Below are 17,416 nucleotides of genomic sequence, written 5' to 3' on the forward strand. Positions count from 1 at the left end.
AAAATAATAGCTTTTAAATGATTTTGAATAAGTTATGCAAGAGTAAAATAATCTTTTTTTAATCTAAATTCGGTCTTAATTATGATTAGTTAAATCTAACTTTTAAAATTATAATTTTAAATAGCACAAGGATTTTGATGATATTCAATTAATGCAGTAGTTAGTAATTATGATAATTTAAAGTTTTCAGTAGTAATTATGTGAAAAACATATTATTATTTTATGCTATACAGCAAATCCGCATTTAATAAAATAACGGAGGTAACGTCACCGTTGCGTGACGGGCTCCAAAGAAAACCCTAATTTCCCCTTATCCATCTCTACTATAAATACTTGTCGCTCTTTAGTCTTCTCTGCCATTGTACGCGCCTCTTCTGCAAACCCTAGTCGATCCAATTCCACCAGGGAACGAAACGCTAATGGCAGAAAGAGGAGGAGATCGCGGCGGCTTCGGGCGAGGATTTGGAGGCCGTGGACGCGGCGACCGCGGCCGTGGCGATCGCCGCGGCGGCCGGCGCGGCGGTGCACGGCAGGAGGAGGAGAAGTGGGTCCCCGTGACCAAGCTCGGCCGCCTCGTGAAGGACGGCAAGATCCGGAGCATGGAGCAGATTTACCTCCACTCCCTCCCCGTGAAGGAGCACCAGATTGTGGAAACCCTCGTCAAGAACCTCAAGGATGAGGTGATGAAGATTATGCCGGTCCAGAAGCAGACGCGTGCCGGTCAGAGGACCCGGTTCAAGGCCTTCGTCGTCGTCGGCGACGGCGATGGCCACGTTGGACTCGGGGTCAAGTGCTCCAAGGAGGTGGCCACAGCTATCCGTGGTGCCATTATTCTGGCGAAGCTTTCGGTGGTGCCGGTGAGGAGGGGGTACTGGGGAAACAAGATCGGGAAGCCACACACCGTGCCATGTAAAGTTACCGGGAAGTGTGGGTCTGTGACGGTTAGGATGGTTCCGGCGCCGAGGGGTGCTGGGATTGTGGCTGCCCGTGTGCCCAAGAAGGTACTCCAGTTTGCCGGGATTGAGGACGTGTTCACTTCGTCGCGTGGATCCACTAAGACACTCGGAAATTTTGTCAAGGTATTAAAAATGCGTTAAAGTTGGGTTTCGATTAATTTGTTTTGTTCTATGATTCATTATTGAGTATTAAGTTCCTAAGCTGTTTTCTTATGATTAACATGATGAGCATTTGCTTATACATAAAAAAAAGCATATATGTTATAGTTAGGTAGTAGTTTTTGACGTATGGTAGTTGAATTGGTATGTAGTAGCAATAATATTATCTAGAATAAATATGATTATTAGGATGTTATGCTGACATATAGCATTCTTTCGAGAGTTAAGATTCACTGGCACAAATCATTTTAATTACTTTATAGTATAATATGATTGACTTTTGTTCAGACTTATTTAATTACTTTATACCAATTCACATTATAGGCGTTTTTTTTATTTTTTATTTTGTCGAATTGATGATAGTTCTTGTGTTTATTGTAGGTTGGATTAATTTTGCCCTCTAATACTATATTAATAGTCATTTAGGCATTCTGAGCTTTGAGGTTGTTTTTATCGCTATAATGATGAATGGAATCATGACAAGAGGAATATGGATCCATTAGATTTTCTTGTGCATTGTAAGGAAATTATATGGGTTGTTTTACTTCTGTAGGACTCCATGTCAAGGAAATTATATACACGCGATCAAGTTTCTGATAAACCTATTAGGTTTGATATATGTGTAACAAGAGGAATAGGCATCACCAATTCAGTTAAGCCAATGGATATATATGGATACAAAGAATCTATATAGCTGACACCAAACGGTTGGGATGAAAGGATTTGTTGTTGTATTCTATTGTTTGTTTGTTGGATGCATACATAAACTTAGACCGGAGATCTGTAATAGTTAATAATTCATGGTTGTACTAATTGATGGTATCAAGTAGGCATATGGCAAGTTATCCTTTTCAGGTGCAACTTTTAAATTTAAAATGGCATTCTCACCTTTTATTTATCTTTGAAAGAACATAGAGGATTCTCGACAAATATAAGATTTAAACAATCAACATTGTGACCCAAATAGTACCGTGCAGTAGATACATCTTAGCTCTTTGAAAACTCTAATTTTCAGATTATTTTCCTCTAGTTATATTCTTATGAATACTTCATAAAGAACACTTATGACATGCAATATACTCATATACCGTAACTGCATCAAAATCTCAGTTTATAAATAAATCTGCTAATCTATTGATTCCCTAGAACCAATCTAGATGATTTACATGTGAAAGGTAGGCTACTGTTCCTTTTACATTTCATCAAATGTTCTTCTCTGAAATGTTATGTTTCTGTTTCTGCACAGGCTACTTTCGACTGTCTTATGAAGACATACGGGTTCTTGACACCCGACTTCTGGAGAGAAACTCGCTTCAGCAAGTCTCCGTTCCAGGAGTACACAGACTTCCTAGCTAATAAGCCCACAAAGGCCATTCTTCTTGATGAATCAGAGAGGGTCGAGAGGGTAGAAGCCTAAGTTGTTTGTTTTGAGTTCTTTTTGTTCGTATTATGCAGTTCAATTTTAGGTGGAAGAAAGAAGTGAGTGAGACCCATGTGTTGCAAACTGCTTTCGGTATCTTACATCTAGTTCGTTTGCGAGTAACGACTTTTCGTTAGATCAAACTCATTTTTGAACAAATGAACCTTTCTATCATATTTACAATGTCACTGTTGTTGCCCATGAAATAGCCAACTTTTCTACTTAGGCCTAAATTGGGACCAGGAGATGACTTGTTTTGATCCAAGTTATTGTAGAGAAATGAAATTATTCTTCTCGAATTCAATGGGCAATATGTCAAATCATATTTGAAAAGAGATGGTTGGGTCAGCATCACCAATTGCCACACGAAAAAGTATGAGAAATTTCCCCTCGGCCTAAAGATTTTATCAATCTACGCAAGTATTTATCTCCCCTTTAGCGATTAGCTTTATTATGGATTAAAATAAGTGCCGCATTTAAAAGTCGCAAAATTTAATGCGTTTAAACCGCTTAAATATAATCCAATCTGCTAGATATTTGAAATATAAGATGAAGTACAAAGTAAGATTTTAGATCATTTCAATTGCCTATATATATTAGAAATGTTGATCACATCTTTTCTTCTTGAAATTTAGAATATAAAATAGTTAGCAATGATTTTTGTTTCACATAAAGGAAGTTATTTTTCATTGTATTAATATTGAATTAAAATATTCGATAATTTTTGAACTATTTAAAAAAAAATTATGCAAGAGCAAGATATATTTTCTTAATTTAAGTTTGGTTTTAATTACTATTAGTTAGATTAAACAAGCAAAATGATAATTTTGAAATCTCACACTAGCACAGTTATGATATTTTGAAGAGTAGAGTAGTAATAATTATGACATATTAAAAATCTCATTTTGTAAACTCATCATCATTTAAATGTGATCAAAACTAGGTAGGTGAAAACCACCCAACGCCACGAGAAGTAATAAGACCAAATAGCGTACGCCTTCTCCTCCTCCTCCTCCTCCTCAGAGAGAGAGAGAGAGAGAGAGAGAGAGGAAGCAGTCGTCACGCAAAGAGCAGTCGTCAGTCGTCAGTCGTCGGCCCTCCTCCCAAACGGTTCCCCCTCCTTCCACACACCCCTTTAGAATCTTTGGAACCTCTCCAACCCATACTGACGCTGCCACGTGTCGAATAACGAAGAATCGCCAAAATAATGCCACAAAATCGAATAATCGCGGAGGCGAGATCAATTTGGGCCTCAGGAATTTGGTTGGCGTGGGTTGAATCCAAACCTCCATTACCAAATACATCCCCCACCCCCCCAAATTCCCTGCAGCAATCCGAAGAGAAAGACAACCAAAGCAAAGCTGCTCTCTTTCTTCTTCTCCTTCGTAGATATCCTCCCATAATTTTTTTTTTCTTTTTCGTTTTTACTCTTCAACTTGGCCTTAATCGTTCTCCTATACCATAAAGACCTCTTCTTGCGAGGCTATTCTCACTTGCGTCTTGGAAAGTTTGCTCCTTTTGGTGTGCTAGTTGTGGGGATGGCTGGAGCTCGGTCCATGGCGATCGGTTCCGTCGCCGTCGATAGCCATATCTTCGCCGACGCTTTGTACGTCTCCGGCCTGAGCTTTAGGGCGAAGGCGTCGAGGCCGCCGCCGCCGCCGAGCTCTTTGGATCTCAGCAGCCATTTTCTTGGAAGTTGGAGCGGGTGTCGCTTCTCTTCTTCTCAAGCAAGGAAGCAGAGGGCCAAGAACAAGGGCCTTGTTGTGGTAAATAATCTTGGTGGGGACTATGAAGAAGGCTTTCAAGACGTTCATCTGGTTAGCTACCAACTACTACCATCCTACTCTCGCCTTTTTCTTCCCTTTTTTTTAAAAAAAAATTTTATTTAGAGGGAAAAGTTTATTATTTTAAAAATTCATTGGGAGTAATTTTAAAAAATTGTTCCCCTCGATAAAGCTTGAATTGATTTATATATATATATATATAGTTTTGAGATACTATCTTTCCTTCTCTTAGGATTGATTTAACCGGTTCTTCTAATCCGGATTAAGCTTTATTCAATTGAAGCTTTTAAGTCGACCATCTTGATTAAGGCTTGAATTAGATTTAGAATTGAACTTTTTTTAAGGTTCAATTAATTAGGCTTGAATTCGAGGGCTCGAAATTAATTTTGAGCCGAGCTGGATCAGACTCCGGCTAGTTTACACCCGGTAGCTATATTTAAACCATAAGAATCAATAATTTAATAAAATTGTAGACCATAAGATCTGAATTAGTTTTCCTTTTCTTTTGGTTTATTCTTATTTTAATTCACTTTAATGGAATCTTTGTTTGGTGACTCGTAATGATAATTTCTTGGTTTGCAGCAACTTATTAATTACTTCACCTACAAAGCTGTGAGAACTGTTCTTAACCAGCTCTACGAGATGAATCCACCAAGTTATCGTTGGCTTTATAAGTAAGTCATGCTTTATACTTTCGAAATTTATTTATCTTGTAATCAAATCATATGATTAATTACTCCAGTAATCAAATCAAGGCTTACACATTAATTAATCCAATCACATCTTCTCTTACAGCTTTGTTGCAAACAACAAACCAACTGATGGCAAACGTTTTCTTCGTACTCTTGGGAAGGTATTGTTCATTAATCTTTGATAAAAGTCTATTTTTCTCATTAAAATATTTTTTTTTTAAAAATGCAATTTTTGGTATAATTCTAGGAGAAGCAAGAACTGGCGGAGAGAGTGATGATAACTCGCCTTCATCTGTATGGTAGATGGATAAAGGTAATATCGTATTTACTACGGGGAAGATTTATCTGAATAAATTTTGTGATTGAGAATAAACTTTAGCATTGGTTTTTTCTGGTTGTCAGAAATGTGATCATGCAAAAATGTATCAGCAAATCCAGGATGAGAATTTGGAGTTGATGAGAGAAAGGCTAATGGAGACTGTCATATGGCCCTCTGATGATACAAACACAGAGAAAATTGGTTGATGATATGAGAAAATTGCAATTGCTAGGAGTTCATCCTGCTTGAAAGAAAGTTAAGAAGAAGAAGAAGAAGAAGAAAATATTAGATTCAGAAGTTTCTCTCTCAGTAGAATCCTATGTATATAATTTTTACTTAATCCCTTAGGAAAATAATACCCATTCAAGCAATTGCGCTGTGTATCAGATTATTTTTCTGTTAAACAGTGTTATTATAAGGGGGATTATAGTTGCTCATGGCCTGATATATTTGTTTCTGGGAATTATTTTTCTTCTGTGGTATGGAATTTTTCTTTATTTGGTTGTTGGGTTTTGTCATATTATATAATTTTTAAGAATATAAAATTTTAAAATTATCATTCTCTCAAACAGCTTAAACTTTAGCTTCTATAATAAGTGGAAGTCTCACAGATGGGTGTCATTAGTCTGACTTTCTTTTGGATTTCATATTATTTGAATACAAAATTATATTTTTAATAGTGAGTTCAAAGTGTTTATAGATTTAAATTTCGTGATAGAAACTGTCGCACAAATGTTACTTTGGTTGTGTTCTCTCATATGTGGGAAAGAAAAATTAAGAATGCTTTAAACCAGCTATTAAAATATAATCTATTGTTAAAATAACATTAAAGAATAATAAAACGTGCTCATTAGTCAATTTTAGCGTAATAAAAGAATTTCATTTCGTAAGATTGGGCAATATTATCTCAGTTATACTTTAGATTTTCAGTCCATGACTATATATTTAACTTGAGGAAAAAGGAACTTTATCAAGTGAACAAGGAAGAAAATGGACACTATTTTGTTGATCAAGGCTGTCATGATGGTATTAAGGCTATCTATGATAGCTTCTGGTGTTTCATTGCTTACAATAAGAGCACAAGATAACCTGGAGCTGTGCTTCTACAGATATCCTAAAAGGCTTTAACACACATTAAATTGAGCAGCTTGAATCAATAGAGTCCTGAAATGAAAGCTTTAATGCAGTTGAGATAACAACATTGTCCTTGTCCAAAATATTTATTGTTCATTGATAGAATACAAAATCATTGCTATTTCTAGCCATGTCCGACGAATATGATAAGTTATCGATGTAGACGACATACTTCTTATCTATGAACAGAAATACAAACAAGACCCTCAGAAATGTACTATCACCATAAATAAGAGTCACACATTGCAATAATCTATAATACATCTTGTGTTCTTCCTCTGTAGTAGCTTTTTCTTCCTTAACAGTTGATTCCACATTGAAGGACATCTGGCCCTGTCACCCTGGTGGTGAATGGATCGATCCGAACCCACAACAATGAAAAGATCGAAGCTAGAAGGATAGACCAAACAACGACGATAGTAGGGGTTCGGTTCTGACGACCCATCAAACCCTTGAGGAAGGGGTAAAGGTGGACAATCACCCAGAAGGCAAAGAAGAGTTTCCCAAAAAGTGGACCCCATGATTGGTATCCACTGTTGATGGCATAGGAGATACCGGCAACGACGCCAACGAGGTTAATTATGAGTAGAGTAGTTGGAGGAATGAGAAGAGTAGTCCACTTGAACATGTAGAGCTCAGCAAAGTCCCCGTCCTCATCAGATGCTTTGGAAGTAACAGTGAAGTTGGTGTCAATACCTGCAAGCACCTTAAGAAGACCCTGGAAGACCGCAAAGAGATGGGCTGAGACTCCTCCGATGACCCAGAATTGCTCATTCCTCCACCATTCGTCAATACCAACGCCGCTCCACCTCATCTCCAAGATACCAGTTGCAAAAATGGAAAGGAAGAGAGAAATGAACCAGATACTCGCAAAGTTGCTGATCTGCAGTCAGAAAAGAAATTATTAGCTGAAAGCATTTATATTGTGCATCTATTACAAGGCCCATCTGAGCATCACTATGAAGAACAGTGACATGCATGTGTAAATGTTGTCTCTAGGGCATCTGAAAGGCTACATCATGGATGAAAAGAAATGTACTCATAACAGCATTCTACTACAAGTTCCATAAGTATGCACATGCCTAATGCCTAGATAGAGATATTAAGAAGTAAATTACCGAAGGGATAATGAATTTTCCAGTGAGTAGACAAACAGCAGGCAATGTACAGTACACAACGAGAGGAACTGCAGTAAGTGGGTAAATGGTGGTATTGATATATGCAAATCTCTCCAGAAACTTCAGTCGCCCTCCATAGCCATACCATATGGGGCAATGCCGGCTAAAAAGAATTTCTACGGATCCAAGAGCCCATCGGAGCACTTGGTTTAGACGATCCGAAAGGTTAATGGGAGCAGATCCTTTGAAAGCTGCTAGCTTAGGCATGCAATATATTGACCGCCAACCTCGAGCATGCATCTTAAACCCAGTGAGAATATCTTCTGTAACAGAACCATAAATCCATCCAATCTGCAGGTAGAAATTTCCATTAGATACTAAAGTCAACATAAGTTTGTTTTTTTAGCTTTTATTCACCTTGCAAACTTCCATTGCAAGATAAGAGCACTTCTAATCTACCTAGTATTAGTTTTAAGCTTTAGTTCCCTCAGACTATGAAGTCTACAAACAATGCATTGTTTGCATTTCGTGGTACAAAATATGTAGTTATTCACAAAGAAACAGTTTGGAGAGAAGAGGTTGAGGTGTGATTAACTGCTTCTATACCTCACTTCCCCACTCAGACTTATCCTCATAGCCGCAGCTGATGACATGGATAGCTTCTTTCAAAAGAGACTCAGGAGTTGCTGACTGAGGAACTCCACCATTTTCCATCAGAGTAGAAGCAACAAAGACATTGGACTGGCCAAACCTCTTCTCTAAGCTCATCTGAGACATGAGGAGTGACTTCTCATCATCAAATCCAGCACCTGGTATTGGAAAAGAACAGAAAAGGAGAGGTTAGAGTAGCAAGGTAATGAAAGCTATATATTGCTATACAAAATGCTAGAGCGAAGAAACACTTAATTACTTAAATCATCTAGAAGTGGCAGAAATATTCCTCTAATTGATTTTCATATCGTGTAAATAAAGTAAATTATCATGGTGCTTTTTGACTTATAGAATTTTAGAATATCAGTTCATTTGTAGTTGGTACCTTCTACTCCCTCTTCTATATCTTCTAGATTGAAAACTGGTACAGAACTGTCCACATGCTTGCTTGATTTCTTCTTGTCTGAACTCTTTTTCCTTGATTTTGTAGTCTTCTTCCTAGAGCCACCACAAAATGAAGAGAGGAAACTGCCCTTCTTCTTTTGCTTAATGGGGGGTTCATAACCATATAAAGCTGTTCTGTTGAATACGCATCCTGTTCCCACATAAACTGGTCCTTGAATGCCATCGAGACCTCTTAAGTTAATCTAGAACAAACAGAAAAATAGAGGAAAATCACTGAAAGGGCTTTGGATATTCCAAGTAATTTGAACTAAAGTAAGTGCAACAAAATAATATTTACTAATGAGACTTAGGAAAAGCAGCAACTATTTCTTAATTCAAACCTGGCTTACTACAGTTTAAAACAAACTTAGGGTTAGCATCACTGATCTATTTACTAATGAGACTTAGGAAAAGCAGCAAGTATTTCTTAATTCAACCCTAGCTTACTACATTTTCAAACAAACTTAGGGTTAGTATCACTGATCTATCATTATTGTATAGCATTAAAATATCAGGAAAGAGGAAAGAGCGTTGCTGTGACTTGACAATAGAATATCCAATTAATTACAATAAAATTTCACAAACGTGAATAAACAAAAGAAATTTCAAGAGGGTCAATGATGAATCACACTTACATCAAAGAACACTGTATTCCTGTTTGCATATCGATCATTCTTATCTATCCCATCAAATCTCTGTGGAAATTGTACATAGCAAACCTGCTTTCCAAGGTTCGGATCCATAAGAAAGCACATAGCTTCCCGTAAAGCCTTACTATTATTTATGTAGTGATCACAGTCAAGATTCAACATATATGGTCCATTTGTGAGGACAGCTGAGACACGTACCTGTGGGGAGAACAGTGCATCAGTTATCAAATTCAAGACAGTAAGAAGTTCTTTTAAAGTTTCAAGTTGCCCTGTTAAACTACTTACAAGTGCATTCATTGCACCAGCCTTCTTGTGATGCTGGAAACCAGGACGTTTCTCACGAGATACATATACCAAACGTGGGAGTTCGTTACCTTCACTGTCAAGTCCTCCACTATGGCCCAGGAAAACCTGAAGAAATGGGTGATTAATTTAAGTATAACTCTTTGGCTTTTGTCGGGAAAATCCAAACTGGAATAGTAAGTGATGGAAAAAAAGGATGCCAAATGTTGGCATAAGTTGAGAGAGAAAATTTCATGTTTTTGGGGAAAAATATCCCACATATCATTTTGAAATCTACATAATCAAGATTCGTTTAGCAATATGAATTTCTCACATCTAAAAGTACTTCTTCGTGAACAAACTGCACATATATTGTCGTGTTTATCTTTCTCTAATCCATCTGCGAAAAAGAGATACACACCTGGATCATTCCAGGATGATCTCTGGTATTATTTCCTGGCCAAGGTGTTCCATCTTGCATAATCCATCCCTCCTCAGGAACTTTCTGAGCCTTAGCAACAAGGCCATTAACTCGAACTTTAAATTCTTCATATTCTCTCTATATTGTACATAAAGTTGTCAGTACTCAAATAGAGAAGGGAAAAAACCAAACTACTGTGATGATAAAACATATAATACCTTCATGGCTCTACGATCTTTAACAAATGATGTTTGCACTTTATCTTTCAAGTAATCAATTTTCTGAGCAAAGTACCACTCTGGAGCTCGGGGCTCAATGCTATATTTCTTACAGAAAGGTACCCATTTTCTAGCGAATTCTGAAGTCTCAGACAATGCCTCAAATGTCAGCATTGCAGCTCCATCATCAGAAACATAGCAGGAGACCTTGTCCACAGGATAATCCACAGCAAGAATAGATAGCACAGTATTGGCAGTGACAAGAGGAGGCTCTTTCATAGGGTCAACAGTACTGACAAAAATGTCAACAGCAGCTAACTCAGATGGTTCACCTTCTCGGTCATACCTATTAATACAAGTGAACATGGCATAGCATTAAACACAGAAAGAAGCACCCACGCCTTGGTGCCAGGATTTATCCTATATTTTCAGAGTGGAAAAGATAAATATCGTTACATTGTAAAAGCTGAAAGAGAGAATACCTTAAAGACAGTCTATCAAGATAGGTTTCACGATTCACCGGGAACCATTTAGGAAACTGATCCAATATCCAGGATATAGCGAACCAAATTTCACATATGACAGATAATAACCACAGAGGAAAGGCATTACGCACGGGATTTGTGATACGATAATGCAAGAAAATGCATAGGATAACCAACCGCAGAACAATGACCATCCTGTATGGATTTATCCTGGAAGAGGGGATAGACACTTTCCTAGAAAGAGGCTGGCGAGTTTCATCATTCCTGCAATTCGAAGGATCAGAAATTATCAGTTTACACAAGAAACCATGAAGAAGAACCAACTTTTATTTGACAAATTATCAAAGCATAATTTGCTTAAAAGATCAATTAAGAATCATACAGATTGACAGCACTAATACAAATATTTTAGTGTATTTTATGAAAAACAAGGATCTCCATGACGAGCTTGCACCTCAAAGGTCATGACCTTAGGAGCATTGATTAAATATTAGATTTACTATAGGATGGTCGCCAACCTGCCTTATTGGCATTGGTCATGAGAAACTAGAATTTCTGTCTGGATATGTGCATGTAATATGTGTTTTGAAGTTGCTATTAAACAGATACGTCACATGCATTCAGCTAAATCCTTTACTAGACATATTTTTGCCATATAAAAGATCTTTAGAGTTTAGAGTAATGAATTAGACAAAAGAAAGGTATTAAGTTACAGGTAAAGTAATAATCAAGCAACAAAAGATCATGGTTATGAATGCATGCTCAACTTTGAATAACAGTCAAAATTAGATACACATAACGGAAGCATTCCACGACTATTTTCAATGACCTTAACTTTTGCAACCTAATTATTCTGAACTAGCTTCCTAGACTTCTCAAGTTCTTGTAAGTTTGATTCTTTTTCTGATTTCTGTCCAATGGCATGCACGCCATGTACTGCATCTTATAAGGGGTCTTAACACTAATTAGACAAAAATCTTCTATCAAATTATATAATAGAGGAATCCATTATTTTGGAACTCACAGTAATGCATCATCCATGTTATAGTCAGTGGATGCATCAATATCACCAACTCCCCTGCCTTCAGATGGGGCTAGACTGGTGCCATTAGTCATTGGCATCACATTTTTATCCTGCTTCATTTTCCAGCCATCAACCCTCTCTTTCCAGGCAACATTTCCAAGACTACCAGAAAATTCTCTTGATGGATTTGCTGTGAAGGAGAGTAAAAGAAAACAAAGTTTCGAGTCTTAGAAACTGCATTAAACATCATATTGAAGTGCTGAGCACTAGTGATCATAACAAGAGATGAGCATGCATACGTGAGTGATTCACATAAGGAAGTGGATGCACTCGCTTCCCTCCAATATTTCCACCAGGAGACATCATATGATCAGGTGACGCGCCCGGCAATTCTCCTGAGATCTGCAACAATTGACTCATGAAAACAATGTTATTATCGATAATCAAACTAACTTACATAATAAGAGCTAAACTGAGATAATGATCTCATCAATTGGAATGCAGAAACAATACCTGGCTATGGGTAAGAGAAGGGATGTAGCCCCGAGGGATCTCCCCACTATCATACTTCGGGCGGCCTTCTTCGCCTTGCCCAGTATTCATACGCCACGTCAGCATTCTCTCAGCAATCTTCTGCTTCTGATCCTGGTTTCCTGACGGATAGTTGAAGTCACTGGAGACATCATCAGCATCTGCATCCTCACCTTCCTCTCCACGGACGGGCGGACTCCCTGAACATTCAACAGAAACCAAAATGAGATCGCTTCCAAAATCACAATTTTCACAAAATCTGCAGACATTCTTACAAATTTGAACCCAAGTCCGCACCTTTATGCCTCTTGTACTTGGTCTTGCACTGGGGGCAAGCCTGTGTCCCATCCTTGCGCTCATACTCATAGCACGGCCTACACACGGGGAACCCACAGACATTGCAGGCCACGAAGAGGTCGCCGTCCGTGGTGGTGCCGACACCATCTCCACAGATCTGACATACCTGACCACTTGGGTGCTTTGCAGATCTCTTCATTCATACACCATAAATAATCAATTCACAAGGTTCAACATACTGTGTATCCAAAATTCATTGCAAAAGACACCATAAAAGGCACAAGATCTACGCTACAAATTTCAAGCTTGGAGGGACAGACCGAATCAGAAAGATCACAGTTTGGAGAAGAGTAAAGTTATACTCACCCCTGGTTCACCTTCGCCCTCCATGGAAACGACAAAGGAGAAACGCTCCTCCCCTATTCAGCCCCCCGAACGTGAAGAAAACCTTCAGATCTCAGCTAGATCAGCAGCAAACGCACCGCATTGCCCCCGATCCGGAGGTCCTTACCCTATCACCAGACCAACGGAACGAATTTACAAAGATCTCAACTTTGGGGATGGATCCCTACAGATTGAACCAAAACAACACCAAAATCACCTCAATCCCGAATCGCGCCGACTCCCGCTCGATAGAGAGAGAGAGAGGGAGGGAGAGAGAGGGCAATGGAGAGCAAGTACCAGAGTGGTTTCTTGTGGTAATGCGATAGAAAAGGGGGGGGGAAGAGGGAGAAGAGAAAGCGACGCGCTACCAGCGAGAAGGCAACGTGCCTTGGTTTGGTCGTCGTTTTCGAGAGAGTAAAAATTATTAAAAAGAAGAGGAGGAGGAGAAGAGGATGGAGTGGAGTGAGAGACGAAAAGAGAAGAGGAGAGAGGAGAGAGAGACAAATGGAGAGTGTGAGCTGTAAGAAAGCTTACAGCCAGCGGAGAAAGAAGAGGGATTGACTCCACCGACGACACTGTAAGAAGATAGAGCCAGCAGATTGCCTGCAGAAATGGTTGCAGGAATGATCGTATAGAGAAGCCCCTACACGGCTACACATCACCACTGAATGAATCCTAACGGTACATGCGTTGAAATCCCAATAGTAAAAAAAATATATAAATTTAAACTCTAATGCCAAATTGTTTTCAAAGAAATTTTTTTGCTAAATTTATAATTTTTATCACACCAAATATCGGTGTATTTTTTTTGGAGTTAATGGACAACTATATAAATTAAGAAAGTTTTTTTAATATATATAGGTTAAATTGAGTGTAAATAAATTTTAAATATATTATCGCGTATCATTGATCACACAACTGAAAAGATTATTATCGGATTTGAAACATACACGATCAAAATATTAAATATGTACGATTGATACACCGGCACGCATTTTATAACAGAATCAATTAACATAAGGTAAACTCATATTAAATTTCACTCTTTCTAAATTTATATTAATATACTAATATACAAGTTAACGATAGAGTTCGGATTTTATACGAATTGTAATAAAGGAAATGTATTAGCTTTTAATTAACTTATTAAGCATCGAAAAAGCTTTTCTACCTTATCGCGTACGCTACCATCATTTTCCTGCAGACAATAATGCAGACGATCCGCTGCCTAAGGAAACGGAATCCGAAGGAGAAGTAAAAAAAAAAAAAGGATAAAAGGATAAAAGAAGACCAGACGTTGGGACCCAGACCTATTGAAAAGAGGTGGGTGGCTTGCTACAGTGTGGTCTGGGAGCGGGTGTCAAATTATGAGGTGGTTTTAAGAATTATTGTTAAAATATGTGACGGCGGATGCCACCGACACCTTTAACATCGGTTGTTGGATGTGAGGGGCAGTTCGGTCATTGTGAGTGCCTTGACGTGTTAACTGCTGATCTCGACATAAGAAGGGCACAAAAACTAATTGATGCAAACCGGTAGGGGTTAAGATGGGATTAATTAATTTTAATAGAAAGATGATTTGGTTCTAATTTAAATCATTATGTAATTGAGTAGTTGAATCCATATAATAATATAATAAAAGGAGTTAGTTTCTTTTACTCAAATAAACGGATCAAATTTCTTACTACATATACAATGTGAAATAAATAAATAAAATATATCGATATAGTAGAGAAAATGTCTTCCAGCTAGTAGATGTGATACGTAGCCGCCTATAGAAGAAGGAGATTTAATAAATAAAATTTATTGGTATATTATTATTTTTTCTCATGCATTTGATGATTATAATAATACAACCTAAAAAAGAAAAAGAAAAAAGAATAATGAATCAGTTGAAATGTTCCCTTCATGACTAAGATGGCAAATCTCTGGACGATAGAAGAAGAATTACTAGAGAAATATTAAAAGAGTTTACTTTCACACTGTAGATGTTATTGTTAGGCAAGGACTGGAAAATAAAATATAATAATAGAGGGGGGTCCACTGGGTGCTTTGAATATTGGAATCCAGCTCAGTATCTCCTGACTCATGTGCACAATTTGACTTGGTATTTGATTTTGTAATGTGCGGTCTAGAAGTGCAAATTAAGAAGAATAATTTTATTTTTGAAAACAGAAGAGTTTTGTATTAATGAACCACCACAGTTATAAAAAGTGCCAAGGATATTAGCAGCTAAAAGTTGTATAGAAGAAACACATTACCGCATATATTCGGAACTCATAATCTGGACAATTTTTTTGTAAGTTATTTGATCGATTTATTAGCCTCATAATCAATTAGTGAGGGAGTTAACGAGAAGTAAGTAGCCGGTGGCCGGTGGTCATTGGTCACTCGACCCAATTAGGGGACGAGAACTAGCCGAGCTTGATAGAGCCCGACTTTAATCAAGCTTGAATTGAAATTAATTTTGAGCATAGATTTGTAATCAATCTTGAATTGAAATTATTTCAATTCGAACATATTTCGAACTCGAGCAGAGCTCGAATTTAAACAAACTGCTCATTTAGTATTTTTAAGTCTTATTAATTATTTTCGACTCTAAGCAAGATTGAATTGATTTATATTTAAATTAAACTTGAAATAAAACTTAATTCAACTAAAAAAAAAAAGAGAGAAACTGACTCATTTGAATAGCTCATATTGCTCATGTTATATATATACATCAAGCCTTATCAAGCCAACTTAATCCGGCCAGCCCGAGATCAAGTTCGGCTTGAATTTAATTTCGAACTTAAATTTTCGAGCTAAGCTCGAGTAGGCTCGATTATTTTTATAACCCTAGACTGAATAGAGTACCATGAAGTACTAGATCAACCCTAGACACCATGAGATAGATGGGAAGAAAAAAAAGTTACACGTAAAAAACCATCATTTCTGCCATAAGAGAGGATACGAGAAGCAATCAAAATGGCAGCCAACCAAAATGAAGGGAATTCATATGCACAGGTATGGGAGACGTTCGAGTAAAGCTTCCATGATTTTAGTTGCTCTTCACAATGGTAGCAATGGTTGTTATTAATATTTCTCAATTAAATAATGTTGAGTATATTTAGTAGGCTTAAATAATGAGGTGGTTGAGAAATAATGTAGTCTTCCTTGTGTGTCGGTAGTGTCAATGCTGTAAATTTATTTTCTTTTATTTTCTTGTTTACCAAATTGTACCTTGTTTCTAGTTTACTACTACATTCTATTTATCACATATTTTACATCTATTTATAGGTCTATATTCTATTTTTACAATGATTCCTAATACAAGGTATTAATATTAATCGAGATTAGGTTTTGGAGTGCAAGTGCCATCCTGATATATAAATAGGGAGAAATTTGATCTTTTAATAGCACAATGCTAAAAGTGCTTATATATTAATAATTTAACCCTAACTATATGGAAGTAGGAAATGATGCTACATTATCTTTTAATTTTTTTTTTCACAATTTTTTTTTATTTCATCACAAATTAGACCTCAACCCGTTGATAGGCAATAAGAAGATATTGAAAATCAAAGTTTTTACTATTTTAAATATGCTCGTCAAATATTAAAAAGTGTGTTATAAATTTATTTATTAGATTATGTGACATCAAGCATCGTTTAGAGCCAGTAATTTTGTTCAACAAAATCATTATCTCTAAAAGAAATTTAACTGGGCATTCATATGTAGCACCCACATGAATTAGAAGTCACCTAGTACTCTAAATAAATTTTGAAACTCACTTACTTATTACAAAAATTCGAACTCTCACTCCCACATAAAGGTGAGAAGAATTTTCTTACGAGAATGATCTGTGTGGAGTGCACTCTCAACTGTGGTGACCTATTGTGGTTTATTTCTATAAAATAATTAGGTTAGTTGTCTAATCTATTTATCCGAGGCATGCTGGTTTAACCGGTCAACCTATTACTTACGATCTTTTGAATTATATATAAAAAAAATTATAAATATAGCTCAAATATGAAACATCTTAGATCAAGGTTGTATGGAAAATGATTATTTTTAGCTTTCCTAATAGGTGTTCATTTGCAGCTATTTTGCTTTCAAAAAGAGTCCAAATGGATTAAGAATCACTTAAGAGTTAAGATCCATAACCTAAATCCTTGTTTTGGGCTGGGCCTCATGGTAAGTTGGATGTTATTTGCATCATGGGCTTCTCATAACATCCTCTTTTTAGGAGAGTAGCCCACAAAACCCTCAAACTTACTCTCTATCCCTCTCTCATATTTGTGCACATACTCCGGATATTTGAGTCCATAATGACTCCATATCTTCTAAAAGATCACAGAAAATTTTTATAGAGAAAATTTATTAAAAACACTATAACTTTTACTTCTATTATTATTCGCACCTCATAGATATTTATTATTTGACTCCTATATTTTATTTTTACCGT

The 17,416-nt window shown here is 37.0% G+C and overlaps 3 protein-coding genes across 3 annotated transcripts; 2 read left to right on the forward strand and 1 right to left on the reverse strand.

The window, feature by feature from the left end:
* The first annotated feature begins 335 nt into the window (after positions 1–335).
* LOC140796216 (uncharacterized) lies at positions 336–2,709 on the forward strand. Its single transcript, XM_073149139.1, has 2 exons — positions 336–1,079; positions 2,362–2,709. The coding sequence occupies exons 1-2, from the start codon at positions 420–422 to the stop codon at positions 2,530–2,532; spliced, it is 831 nt and encodes a 276-aa protein (XP_073005240.1). The 5' UTR covers positions 336–419; the 3' UTR covers positions 2,533–2,709.
* A 782-nt stretch (positions 2,710–3,491) lies between these two features.
* Positions 3,492–5,777, forward strand: LOC140796217 (chaperonin-like RbcX protein 2, chloroplastic). Its single transcript, XM_073149140.1, has 5 exons — positions 3,492–4,352; positions 4,902–4,993; positions 5,115–5,172; positions 5,259–5,324; positions 5,414–5,777. Exons 1-5 carry the CDS (start codon positions 4,074–4,076, stop codon positions 5,534–5,536), a joined length of 618 nt encoding a protein of 205 aa, XP_073005241.1. The 5' UTR covers positions 3,492–4,073; the 3' UTR covers positions 5,537–5,777.
* Positions 5,778–6,517: 740 nt separating this feature from the next.
* LOC140796934 (probable cellulose synthase A catalytic subunit 8 [UDP-forming]) lies at positions 6,518–13,491 on the reverse strand. The gene is made up of 15 exons (XM_073150150.1): positions 13,187–13,491; positions 12,952–13,097; positions 12,586–12,778; positions 12,271–12,488; positions 12,057–12,159; positions 11,758–11,947; positions 10,731–10,997; positions 10,249–10,594; positions 10,031–10,168; positions 9,613–9,738; positions 9,313–9,525; positions 8,619–8,880; positions 8,189–8,391; positions 7,583–7,933; positions 6,518–7,347 (listed from the first exon to the last, which is right to left on the reverse strand). Exons 2-15 carry the CDS (start codon positions 12,973–12,975, stop codon positions 6,763–6,765), a joined length of 3,219 nt encoding a protein of 1,072 aa, XP_073006251.1. The 5' UTR covers positions 12,976–13,097; positions 13,187–13,491; the 3' UTR covers positions 6,518–6,762.
* Positions 13,492–17,416: the final 3,925 nt, after the last annotated feature.

The sequence above is a fragment of the Typha latifolia genome, chromosome 10, assembly GCF_019914945.1.
Source record: "Typha latifolia isolate L0001 chromosome 10, TyphaL0001v2, whole genome shotgun sequence".
Classification (NCBI taxonomy): domain Eukaryota; kingdom Viridiplantae; phylum Streptophyta; class Magnoliopsida; order Poales; family Typhaceae; genus Typha; species Typha latifolia.

Excerpts from the sequence above, each read along its gene's own strand:
- LOC140796216 (XM_073149139.1), top strand. The coding sequence starts at position 420 with ATGGCAGAAAGAGGAGGAGATCGCGGCGGCTTCGGGCGAGGATTTGGA. Across the intron at positions 1,080-2,361 it reads CACTCGGAAATTTTGTCAAG|GCTACTTTCGACTGTCTTAT; the intron begins GTATTAAAAATG and ends GTTTCTGCACAG.
- LOC140796217 (XM_073149140.1), top strand. The coding sequence starts at position 4,074 with ATGGCTGGAGCTCGGTCCATGGCGATCGGTTCCGTCGCCGTCGATAGC. Across the intron at positions 5,173-5,258 it reads TTCTTCGTACTCTTGGGAAG|GAGAAGCAAGAACTGGCGGA; the intron begins GTATTGTTCATT and ends GTATAATTCTAG. Across the intron at positions 5,325-5,413 it reads TGTATGGTAGATGGATAAAG|AAATGTGATCATGCAAAAAT; the intron begins GTAATATCGTAT and ends TCTGGTTGTCAG.
- LOC140796934 (XM_073150150.1), bottom strand. The coding sequence starts at position 12,975 with ATGGAGGGCGAAGGTGAACCAGGG. Across the intron at positions 10,998-11,757 it reads AACATGGATGATGCATTACT|GAATGATGAAACTCGCCAGC; the intron begins GTGAGTTCCAAA and ends TTCGAATTGCAG. Across the intron at positions 10,169-10,248 it reads AAGATCGTAGAGCCATGAAG|AGAGAATATGAAGAATTTAA; the intron begins GTATTATATGTT and ends TGTACAATATAG.